Below are 12819 nucleotides of genomic sequence, written 5' to 3'. Positions count from 1 at the left end.
ATGTGTAGGCATTTAATCCCATCATTTTAATAACTAATATTAAGTTTTAACTTCCTTGAACATTATTTTCAATTTCAGGGTTGGTACCTAATGGAGATGACCCAGAGAAACCACATTTTGACTCGAGAAATAGAATTTTTGAACTTGATTCCTGCAGTGGAAATGGGAAAGTCTGTCTTGTTTATAAAAAAGATAAACCAGGTAAATTAAAAATTCTATCCTATAGGTAAGACTTTGGTTGGAATTCCTAATGCCACTGTTTAGCATTTACTTAACAATACCATTCCTCCTTAGCTTTTAAAAATATTACCATATTTGACTTTGATTTTAACTTGAGATATTTTTATTTCATTCTTTGAATTTTTCAATTTCATAGAATCCTGGGATTTAGATCTGGAAGTAAATTTAGAGGTCACATATTTCGTGGAATCACAATGTAGAACTAGAAAGGGACCTTATATATCATTTAGTACAAGCTCTTCATTTTGCAGACAGACTCAGGGCATGAAAGAGTAATTTGATAAGCCAAAGTTTGAATTAATTTCATTCCAGTGCTCCTTCCACCAATAAAGTAGACTCTTTCCAAGAAAGGAAAGATGAATCCTTGTTAGAGCCTAAGGCAATTTACCCCACTTCTCTCCATGTACCAAAGGCTTAGGATCTTATGTGTCAGTAGAATGTTTCTCTACCCTTCAATCTAGCATGCTAGGATTTTAGAACCTAGGCACTAACATCAATATCTAAAGTGAAAAAAACTTTCAGGCTTAAAGAATGAGCAAGCAAAAAGTGAATCTCACCATAGTGACAAAAATGCTTAAGACAGAATCCCAGAATAAAAGAATAACTCCAAAACATCTACATGGCAAAGCTTTAAAGAAAAACAAAACTTGAGCACTAATTCAACTAGAATTCTTGGAAGAGATGAAGCAAGAGTTTTAAAAAAGAGATTTAAAATGTGTTGGGGTTTTTTTCCTGCCCATGAAATGATAGTGCTAGAAGAAAAAACTAGGAAAGACAAGAGAGTGATAAAACATTTGGAAAAAAGAATGAACAGCTTGCCACAAGAAGTATATAAAACTTTGCACAAGCAAAGTCCTTGTTCAGAATAGACCATATATGACTCCATGAGACAATAGCAGTATTAAAAAAAAAATGGGAAATAATGGGGGAAAAAAAGAGAAGGAAATACAAGGTTATCTCATAGCAAAAACAATTGGTCTAGAAAACAGATCAAGGAGAACTACTATAATAATCATTGAGCTACTGACATGCATGAGTAAAAAAGAAGAGCCTAGATTTGATCCTTCAAGAAATCCTAAAAAAAAAATTTGATTATCTCAGAACCAGAAGGCAAAATATAAATAGAAAGAATGCATAAATCACTTCCTGAGAGAAACTAAGAAAACTTCCAAGAACATTATAGCCCAATCCAGAACTTCTAGGTCAAAGAAAAAAACAAGCAGCCAGAAAAACTTCAAGTACTAAGGAGTCACAGTTAGGATCACACACTGATTTTTTTTCCCCCCTGAGGCAATTGGGGTTAAGTTCCTTGCCCAGGGTCACATAGTTAGGAAGTGTTAAGGATCACACATGATTTAGCAGCCACCTCAGTAAGGAGCAGAGAGCTTAGAATACTATGTTCTAGAAGACAAAGGATATGGGATTACACCTAGGAATAATTTATCCAGAAAAACTGATAATCTTAAAGGGTTAGAAATGAAATGAAACTGATAATCTTAAAAGGTTAGAAATAAAACTGAAAAGAAGTGAAAGAAAAGACTTCCAGGCATTCTTGATGAAAAGACTAACTTTGTTTAGAACATATGAACTTCAAACATAGGAGTTAAGAAAACAAACTGCTTATATTTTAATGTGTTAAGATAATGCATATATCTCTACTGAACTCTATCTTCATTAGGGATCATAAATGAAATTTAATCAGAAGACCTAGTAGTTCTATTCTGTTTTATCCTGCTGATCTTAAGAGAAGGCTACAAAGAGAAAGGAAGAGGAATATACTATGGGGCAAAGGGAAAGAAAAAGGAAAACCTACTGACATAATTCAGGTGTGTGGGTAGACATCTATCCAAATGAGGAGAGTGTGATGGAAGGATCAGCTGACACTTGATTAGGTAAAAAAAGAGGAAAATACTCAGCACAGTTGAGTACCAAAATACATCTGACCCAAATATAAATAGAAGAAGAAGGAATTAATGATAGAGTAGTTTAGGGGAGGAATTCATCTTAAACAATATATTCTTAAGGATGTGTAAATATATATACCTCTTTTTTTGAAGTCATGAAGAATGGAAACCTGCATGCCCATAAATTGGGGGATGACTGAACAGTTATGGAATGTTAATATCTTGTAAGAAATGATAAAAGAGACAGCTTTGGGGAAGTCTAGGAAGACTTATATGAACTAATACATCAGGAAATGAACAGAATGAGAAAATTTTGAGACAGTACTATGGTACAAACAACTTTGAAAAAATTAGCAACTGTAATCAATATAAATATCAACAGTGATTTCAGAGAACTTAATAATGAAATGTGCTATCCACATCTTGATAGAGAGAAATGAAGGACTTAAGAGTGTAGAATGAGATACATTTTCTTTGGACATGGTCAATTTGGAAATTTGTTTTGCTTGACTAGATATGTTTGTAACAGTAATTTTTCTTTCATTCTCAATATGTGGATGGGGATAGGAAGAGGAAGGATTGAGTAAAGATGGATTTTTGCTGATTTAAAAAATATAATTAAAAAACCTTGTTATGGGCCAGAACTCTGAAATTGAAACAAGGATTTACAAGGTACTAATTAAGTAGAATTGATGATGCAATGGTTATCTAGTTTAGCATGATGTTTAATAGTTCTCTAAATTTAGTATGATTAATTTAATCTTACAACAAATAATGGTTTCCTAGTGATGTAATGATTGGTTTATACTCAGTGTAGAGCATGTAAGCTAGAAGCCTCAGCCAAATTCATTCAGAGAGCCAGAGAAGGCGAGAGAACTGGAGGCAGGAGCTTAAGCTCTCAGAGGGAAGGAGAGACAAATTCATTTCCACCATCAGTCAGGCTCCTGGTGGCAGGCTCTCCTCTTGCATTTTCTCCACTGAAATCAAGACTCCAGAAGGCCTCTAAAACTGCTCAGTCCCAGGCAAGGAGACAATAAAGGATTTGGACTTTAACACCTGTCTGTTCTCGTGGTGATTACTGAACTGAAATGAAGGCTGTTCCCAAAGACCCCAGGAAAACCGAACAAAGAACACTACAGTAATTTTTCTTTCATTCTCAATATGTGGATGGAGATAGGAAGTTGAGGTAGGATTGAGTAAAGATGGATTTTTGCTGATTTAAAAAATGAAATTAAAAAAACCTATAGTCTATAAGCCTTCAATAGTATATTTACCTTAAATAACAAAGGGACTGAGTTCAAAGCAAATTTGCTTGGCTGAAATGATCTGAAACAAATAGGAAAAAAAAATCATTCCTTTCAAAAACTTTTGGTGCACTGTCCCACAATTACCCATGATGTCAGTAGAAAGAATGGAATATAGATATGACTTCCTAGTAGATTTGGGGCTAAGGGAACTCATACCTTCAAGGAATTCATATCTGGTACTATGCATGACCCAATATCTTTTCTCATAGTATTCTCATACTGTTCCCCTTGGGTGCAGCTTTTCTGCTGAGAATGTTACTCTGTTGAGTCCCCTGAATCTGATCCCTGCTATATATAATATCTCCTTTTTGGGTGAACAGCTCTTCTGAAATATGCTATGACCAATAATAGAGGTAGGAAAGAGGATTCTTTGGTCTGTTTTCTTCTCAATTGTCTCTGTTTACCATACCCGTCCAAAAGCTGTCTTCTATACTGAAAATATCTTTTAAAGGGCCACCAAAGGCATGCATAAGTGCTCAGCCAGTCAATGGCTAGATGCCCTCTAATTATCTAATTCCACTTAAAGAACTTCTTCACATCTCATAAAATGGTAACAAAATTTAGACAGTTCTTTGCACTTATAAGAACTTAAAATCTCATTGAATCTGTTACCTGTACCTTACCTGTACCTAAACTCATTTCATCAGCTGTTCTGGGTGGAAATTAATTTATCTGGTATCTGGTGACCCTGGTCAAGTCACTTAACCCCAATTGCTACTGCAAGAAAAAAAAGACTTCTATGTTTGTAGAAATGGTTTAGATGAAAATACAGCATACAGCTTTAAGAAAATGAGATTACATCTTTTTTTTTTTTTTTTTTTGAGAGACAATTGGGGTAAAGTGATTTGCTTAGAATCACACAGCTAGTAAGTGTCAAGTCTCTTGAGTTCTGATTTGAAGTCAGATCATCTTGACAACAAGACTAGTGCTGTCCTTTGTGCCATTTAGCTGCCCCTGATATTAAATCTTCAGATATGTAAACAGAATGTTTTGGTAAAACAAAAACATTTTTTCCAGGAAAATTAAATTCCACTAATAATAATCAGTTCAAAAAACCAAACCTTTTCAAGATTCATGTATGTTACATCATGATTGCTTTTATTTTTCAAGGATGCTTAAAAAATTAATAAGTGTTAAAAGACTAATTGGCTAATAGAAATATTCATATTACCTATAGCTGTTGATATGATTAAGATCATATGCAAAACAGCTTGGAATACCTCTTTTGGATATGCTACTGTAGGAAGAAGAATTGTCCTATTTTACAAGCAAATGAAAGAACAGATGTAATTAAGTTTGGTCATTTTGCTACATATATATGATATGTTGTTGAAATTTTCACAAATTTGTTACTTTGCAAAATTATTGAAGGCAATGTGCTATTATGTGAAATATTCTGTATATAATGAAACAGATTTTAAAAATGAAAATGATGGGTGTTAGAATCTGCCCTGATGGGATTCAGTAGGAAGGTCAAAATGTAGATCTCTAGACACCAGTTTAAAATGTGGTTCCTCCTTTGTGCTTCATAGACAATTACTTGTATTGAGAAAAATGACTGAAGAACTATATGCAATTTTTCAAGTTGCTTTAAGACTAATTAACTTAATAACAATCCATTAAATGGAAAGCTCTTCATATAGTTATGTGATGATATGGGATACAGAGGATAAAATTATTCTACATTATCACAAAATATGCTGGGGGGTTTTGTGCAAAAGGACTCTAAAAATTACCTTAGCTAACTTTACATTTCCATTTATTAGTGCTAATAAAGATGAAGCGAAATCTTTTTTTTTTTTTTAACAACAATTTTTCCTGAATGTGTATTTGGTGGTTCTTTTTGAAAACTTTGACTATTCTAAATCAGCTTTTTCAAATTATATGCCTGAATCTAGAAAGTCTTCTAAATTTATAAAGAAATAAAATGGTGAAGGAATAGAATAGGTAGAGGGTTGAGAAAGTTGTATAGATGAATGGGAATGGAATAAAGAGGGATATGGTGGATGGGAAAGGATAAGGGAAGGATCCTTGGAGGGGAGATAGGTTAAATAATAGGAGGACAAGATATTAGATAAAGATAGATAGTAATTGTGATTTCAGACAAAATTAAAACTAAAATAGATTTTAATCAAAAGAGAAAAGTAGGGAAACTATAGCATATGTCAGTCATATTAATCAACTTTGTTTTAGACTATTTAAGTCTATATAGACAGTATAAAGTTGAAATATTGCTTGGTGTTGGAAATGATGAGTTGATAGAGTTAGAAAAATTTGGAAACATTTGAGCTTATGAAGGAAGATATTATCTACCTTTAGAGAAATAGAGGATAAACAAGCATAATATGGTCTTACATAAATGCATATGACTGTATTTTTGTGTATATATATATGTGTTTATATATTATTAGCATATATATATGATGAGAGATAGGGAAGGGGGAACCCCGTTTGGGTCAGCTCAAAGATAGTCTTGTAACGGTGCAGTGTCCCCTGTAAATGAATTCAAAAACCTAGATTGATAAAAAGGTTTATTGTAGGGATTTAGAAGTAAAGTTAAAGGTAGAAGGACACCAGGGCCAAAGGTGGTCCCTAGACTGGCAGGAACCCTTACATGGCCGGAAGTATACCATGTTTGGGGAGAAAGGCTCCTGCGAAGAGAAAGCTCCAGTCTGGCTCTTTTATACCTAAAAAGGGCTTGTGGGTGATTTCCCCTCCCCCCCCCATGAGATTTTTTATGTTTTTATGTTTTTGCTTTTTTTTTTTTTTTTTTAACATTCTATAAAGTGCATTAGAAACTTTAAGGTGCTATATAAATGCTTGTGAAATCTGGACTAGCTCCCTGGAGGCCTCAAAATCAGCCAGAGTCATAATAAGCAAAAGTCCTTTCTTTGGGGGAGAAGTGAAGGAGACAGACAAAATTACTATATATATATATGTATATACATATATATATGTAAAATTATAGATAGCTATATATTTATGTATATATGTATACATTTGTGTATATATGTATGTATGTCTCCATGGGTATAGATATGTGTTCATATTTCTATATCTGCACTTAATTATAGCCTTCTTAGGGGAAGAGAGAGAGAAGGGGAAAAAAAGAATTAAAAAGTACACAACAGAAAACAAAAGAAAACCTAAAAGGAAGCAAAAAAAGATGGATGGCTCTGATACAATGATTGATTTATATAGGCTTTCTTGAAATGGAAATTTATTGCTTTATGCTTTGAATCTTCTCTTATGTTCTGCCTGCACATGGAAATGCTTTTTATTCCTGTTTCCTATTTAAGTTTAAGATAAAGAAAAAAGGAAGGGAAAAAAAGAAATGAACAATAGACATACTAATTTAATTTTAGAAATGAGAAATATGGAAGAATGAAAATAAGAATAACTTAGAAAAGGTGGCAAAAGTTACCAAATATTTAATGAAAATTAAAATGTTCCAAGCAGAAAACAGCTCCAAGAAATTATAAAATAAAGTTAAAAGATGGGAGAAGTGGGAAAAGGAAGGAAGTAACATAATAAGGTAAGATAATTAGACTACCTGAAGACCTTGACCAAAAAAATTCAGGTTGGAAAACATATTTTTAAAACTTATAAATGAGAATTGCCAAGATTTATTAGAATCAGGTGTATCTCAGTTTCCTCATCTGCAAAAAGGGATATAATAGCACTTACATTACAAGGTTATTGTGAGACTCAAATGAGATTTTTATGTTTTTTCCTTTTTTTTTTTTTTTTTTTTTTTTTTTTAACATTCTGTAAAGTGCATTAGAAACTTTAAGGTGCTATATAAATGCTTGTGAAATCTGGACTAGCTCCCTGGAGGCCTCAGAATCAGCCAGAGTCAGAATAAGCAAAAGTCCTTTGTCTTTGGGGAAGAAGTGAAGTTTCAGTATTGCCAAGGATCCTTCCTTGATTCTAGAGTTCAGAATCTCCACAAATCTCCACACTTTTTTCCTCCAAGTGAAGTTCTCTCCCTCACTCCACCCCCTAATCCTTCCCTACAATTCTCCTAACACCAAGCATTGAGCTAGCATTAACTGTGAGAAGAGAAATTCCAAATATGCTAATAGAGTTATTGTCCAATAGGTAATTAGCCTTAAGACCTCAGCTTTCTGATTCAAGTGCACCTATTCAGAGTTTCAGCCTTTACAAATACTCACTATTAAACACTTAATACATGCTTATCTAATTAAAATTATCAAATCTAAAATGAGGGGGAGTGATTTTGATCCCATTCTCACACATATAAGGAAATCATTCAGATACATAAAAACAAGAACCACTCTTCTCCCCAGTAGATAAATTGTTAAAAGATACAGATAGGCACTTTTCAAAAGAAATCTACATTATCACCAGACACATAAAAATGTATAACAAATTACTAAAAATGGTGGTACATTATTTTACAATCATTTCTTTTATGTCTCACTCTCCTTGACCCTATTTTGCATTTCTTAGAAATGACACGAGCAGTTTTTCATTTCCTTCTCCAGATTTTGCAAATGAGGAAACTGAGGAAACAGGGTTAAGTGAGTCACACAAATAGTGTCTAAGACTAAATTTGAGCTCAAGATTAGTCTTCCTGACTCTAGGCCCAGCATTTTTTTTTTTATTGGACCACCTGGTTGCCCCCAATTAAAAATAAGAAAAATGCAAGTAAAAACAACTATGAACTGGTATACTCATAATTATATAATATATAATTACATATATAATTGATGGAGGATTTTTTATTTCTTTGGTCCAAATTTGATTTACAAACATTTAGATACCAGGTTTTCTCTAAGAAGGCAATTATAAAATTCCTCTCTTCAGATAAAGTTTGACTTGACAGAGGAGAATTTCCCTTTATACTCTCTTTTTTCTTTTTTCTGACCCACAAAAGCACAATAACCATTTCATTTCAGTTATACTTAAAATGGCTATTCCTAATTTATTTCCCTTTTATTGTAATAGCACCCCAAGATGCTGAAATCTGGTTTCTGGACAGAGCTTTATATTGGCATTTTCTCAGTGACTCCTTTACTACCTATTATCGCCTACTGATCACTCATCTCGGCCTCCCCCAATGGCAGTATGCCTTCACCAGCTATGGCATTAGCCCACAGGCCAGGGTAAGAGCAAGTGGATTTTGTCACTGGAGGGTCTTCTGATTCCTAAGTAATTTCTCCAAGACTTTGCCACCCTTCATGAGGCTCTTTTATTTTCCACAGCATTCATTTGTGCTCCAGCAATGGAGCTCCAGGGCTCCATTAGAACTCTAGAGAGTAGTACAGGAGGGAGCCAGAAGATTGGAGCTTTACTCACAGATTTGCTCCCTTGCAGGTTGACCTTAGTCAGTCTACCTCTTCTAGGCTTACAACTACAAAACTCTAGGTTACAACCACAATACCTGTTCCAGTGACTCTTGGTGATACTGTGAAAAGCTATTAAAATAACAGATATGGGAGTTCCAGAGACATGATTGCTGTCATCTTCACAACTCCTTAGGGATACTCATAATGAGGGAAAGGAAAGGGGGAACCCCATTTGCTGGAGAATAGATAATAAGATAATCCCATGAGGTGCAGTGTCCCCTGTAAATGAATTTACAGGCCCGAAAACCTAGATTGATAAATAAAAGGTTTATTGTAGAAATTTGGAAGTAAAGTTCAGTTAGAAAGACGCCAGGGCCAAAGGTGGCCGCTGGGCGGGCAGGAACCCCTACATGGCTGGAAGGATACCATGTGTTGGCGGGGAGGGCTCCTGCAAAGAGAGCGCTCCGGTTCATTTCTTTTATACCTAGAAGATGATGGTCGGTACCCCAAGTTCTTGGCGGGCTTTTCAGTTAGCTCAGATCAGGTGAGGGCTGGGGGAAGCTGAGCTGATAGTGGGGGCTGGGCCCAGATATTCAAAGGGTGCTTTTGACCAGTATTTGTGAATCAAGGGCCAGTGAATGGGCAGTCAAAGAGGAATCTTAAAGAGACCTCAACCCCTATCACTCAGAGGTAACTCCTCTTTCAGATGATTTATCAGTTGACTTAGCCATGATCTCAGCACGTATTAACTGCTTTCATTTTAAGAGATGTGAAATATGACAACAAGAAATATGGTCTCTGGAGCATTAAAGATAAACAGGATTTCAATATGACCCCAAGGAGAATGATACTTTGTGATAGTTTGTGGGAGTTTCTCATTTTCCTTTTCCTTCCCCTATTTTCCTGCTAAGTCTCCTTTCTCCCCCACTGCCAGTCTTCCTCCCCTTCTTTCTCCCCCTCCTCCTTTTTCTGTCTCTCTCAATCTCTCTCTTTTCTATTCTCTTCCACAGCAATGGTTCAACATGTACAAACCCATCACCTATAACACTGCTCTTTTTGCTGAAGAAGAGTGCATCTTTTTGAATAAGCTGGACCCAAGCAAGGTCTTCAAGAGCAAGAGCAAGACCTTAGTTTCTAAAAAGAGATCATCTCTACAGAGCTCAAGCTCCCAGAGAGGTTCATCAACTTCTCCTGTCATCAAGCCATCCCCCCTTCCTGGAAACCCTATCAGAAAATAAGTATTCCCTATCCCCACCCCACCCCCAGCTCCTTCAGACTTTTTGGCTCCCCAAGAATGAATGAATGACCCCAGGACCAAGATGGTGATCATGTGGCTTTCACTGGCTGTGTACAAATAATCAAAGGGATTATTTTCATCAACACTGGAGTTCATGCCAAGAATCAGATACTGGGTTCTATCCCCAAGCCTCTGAGTTTATAATACAGGAAGTGGAATCATAACATTATTTCTGCTGCCTAAACTCAAGAAATGTCTTTTGAAACCTGGCATTCTTCCTCTATACATACACACACACACACACACACACACACACACACACACACACACACGTCACCTCAAGTTAGAATATTCCTCCAACAGTTAAGATCCTGTTGTCAGGTACTGATGATGCCTTGATTGTCTTAACATTCCTTTCCTATGAATAACCTACTCTAAATACATTTGTGCTGTCCTTGTAGCAATTACTTCTAAAACATCCAACTTTACTCTTTGCTACCAGTTGTTTGCCTTCCAGTTATTTTGTGGGCATTTGAATTTCTCTTTAGGTACCAGTTTATATTTTTCCCTGAACTTTTTAAAGAGAGGAAGCAGTGCTGTTGTATTTTCCTTTAATGGTGGCATTAAATCCATCTCAAACTATGTTTTATATGATTCCCCATGAGAAATGATGATGAAAACAATAATTAATTAACAATATGTCACTGATCACATATCACATAAGAACACTGAATGGCCAAAGCTACACAGAGGTACCATGACATCTTTACTATTGTGTGTTTTTCCCCTAAGTTTATTAAATCAACAAAACCATTGAAATAAACAAGCAAGAATTAAAAAAAGTGAGCAAAACCATAAACACTGATTATTTACTGCTGATTCTATAAAATGTTTACATATTTGGGGGAAGGGGGAACTTCTGATGCTGATAACACTCTATACCTGGTATCTTTCAGCATTGTTTAAGGCACAAAGAAGTTAAGTAATTTGTTTGTAGTTAAGATCCAATTATTAGAACTGGAACTTGAACATATAGTTTCCAAACTCCCAGTCTATCAATCTATCCATTATATCACATTGCCTCTTATTTTTTAACAATATAGTTAACATAAAAATAAAAAAAAAAAACAAAAAAATAGTATAGCTAACAAAAATGAACTATTTGCTTCTGTATTCCTTTCTGAACTCTTTCTCCAGTGTTATTTTTCTAAATGTTACAATTTCTATTTAAAACAAATCAACCTACCAGTTAGTTATATGATTTACATTGCTCAATTCAGCTTTATCTGTTCTGCATCACTTTATAAAAGTCTTTATATATTTCTTTACTCTTCCTACAATCTATGTATCAAAAAACTCCTTGACACAAAGAAGCTGAGTATACTTTTGAGACCTACTTTTCTGGCTTATTGCTCTCATCTAGGAAATGTGGAAACTTAATTATCAGACACCAAGATGTAGTCACCACTAAACCCCCCTCCCCCATTCAAGCATTGAAACTCAGAAGCTCACAGGGCTCAAAAAATGAATAGGTGTAACAGAACTCATATCAGAACCCAAAAGAATACCAGGACTCACCAATCAGCCTTATTTAGGCTTTTGATGTCCTAGTACTCAATAGGACTCAAGAGGAGGACCTGGGGATTGTCCCTTTATAGCAGTGCTTTCCCCCAGGATCCTCTGGTAATAAAGCCTTGTCCTTACTCGGATTCCTTTCTCCAGTGGTTTTCAGCACATGCTGCCTTAGTTATGGCTTCTTGTAGCCTACAACCCTCACAAATCCCAGCAACTCTTAACAGGCACTGGTTTGTTTTTTATCCTGCCCAAGATGTCAATTCCTCATCTCCAGAATCCTTGATAGCCAAGCTTTGGTAGCCAGGGTTGCCTGTACATATGAATCACCTTGTGCTCTACTATTCCTACAAGACTTATGAGGGTTGTAGGGGAACTGACTTGCCTTTAAACCTCACAAATAAGGTTTTCTCTCTAATTTTGTGTTGGCTGTGGGTGACATCACAATTTGAAGTACCACATCCAACTGGGAAGCATTATTTTGCTTGGTTTATCCATTAGATGAGAATCATAGTTGTCTTTATTCTGACATGATGGGTTCTGGGGCAGCTAAGTTGAATTATTCAAATTGCTAAAATATCAGTAATTTGAGAGGGAGTAAAAACTGAGTTCATCAAGCATTGTTAAACCCCTTTACATTTATATTTCTTAAGGCACATTAATATTCAACAAATACTATATAAGGATATATATGTTTACAGATATATCTTTTCCTTCTCTTTCAATATCATCCGTGATCACTGGATCAAATGGTATAAACATTTTTGCAGCATTTTTGTATGATATATTTCTTTCCAAAAAGATCACATAAATTTACAGTTCTACCTAAAGTGTAATAATGTGCCTGTCTCCACATTTTTAGTAGCATTAAATTTTATTTCTTTTAGGGGCAGCTAGGTGGCGCAGTGGATAGAGCACCAGCCATGAAGTCAGGAGGACTGGAGTTCAAATCTGGTCTCAGACACTTAACACTTCCTAGCTGTGTGACCCTGGGCAAGTCACTTAACCCCAGCCTCAGGAGAAAAAAAAATAATTTATTGCTTTTAATTAATTTTGCCAAAAGAAAGGGTATTAATATCAGTTTTCTTCTAAATGTATCCAATTACTAGAATTTTCCAGCAATTCTAGTTGATAATTGTGTTTCTTCTTTAAGAATAGTCTATATTTTTTCACCTACTTATCCCAAGAAATAGATTTTGAGTTAATTCCTTGATGTCAATTTTCTCAGCAGTGATTAGTAAATGATT

The 12819-nt window shown here is 35.2% G+C and overlaps 1 protein-coding gene across 3 annotated transcripts in view; it reads left to right on the top strand.

Annotated features, from left to right (window-relative positions):
- The window catches only part of TPGS2 (tubulin polyglutamylase complex subunit 2), a 44283-nt gene extending 33424 nt beyond the window's left edge, over positions 1–10859 (top strand). For all 3 annotated transcript variants that reach the window (XM_074279235.1, XM_074279237.1, XM_074279236.1), the window contains exons 5-7: positions 79–201; positions 8423–8580; positions 9774–10859. In XM_074279235.1, the coding sequence (XP_074135336.1) occupies positions 79–201; positions 8423–8580; positions 9774–10001 (509 nt within the window). In that variant the 3' untranslated portion in view covers positions 10002–10859. The remainder of the gene's footprint in view (positions 1–78; positions 202–8422; positions 8581–9773) is intronic.
- Positions 10860–12819: the final 1960 nt, after the last annotated feature.

The sequence above is a fragment of the Sminthopsis crassicaudata genome, chromosome 1 (assembly GCF_048593235.1).
Source record: "Sminthopsis crassicaudata isolate SCR6 chromosome 1, ASM4859323v1, whole genome shotgun sequence".
NCBI lineage: Eukaryota > Metazoa > Chordata > Mammalia > Dasyuromorphia > Dasyuridae > Sminthopsis > Sminthopsis crassicaudata.
The sequence above is the reverse complement of the archived record's forward strand: the minus strand, read 5'-3'. Positions and strand labels throughout refer to the sequence as shown.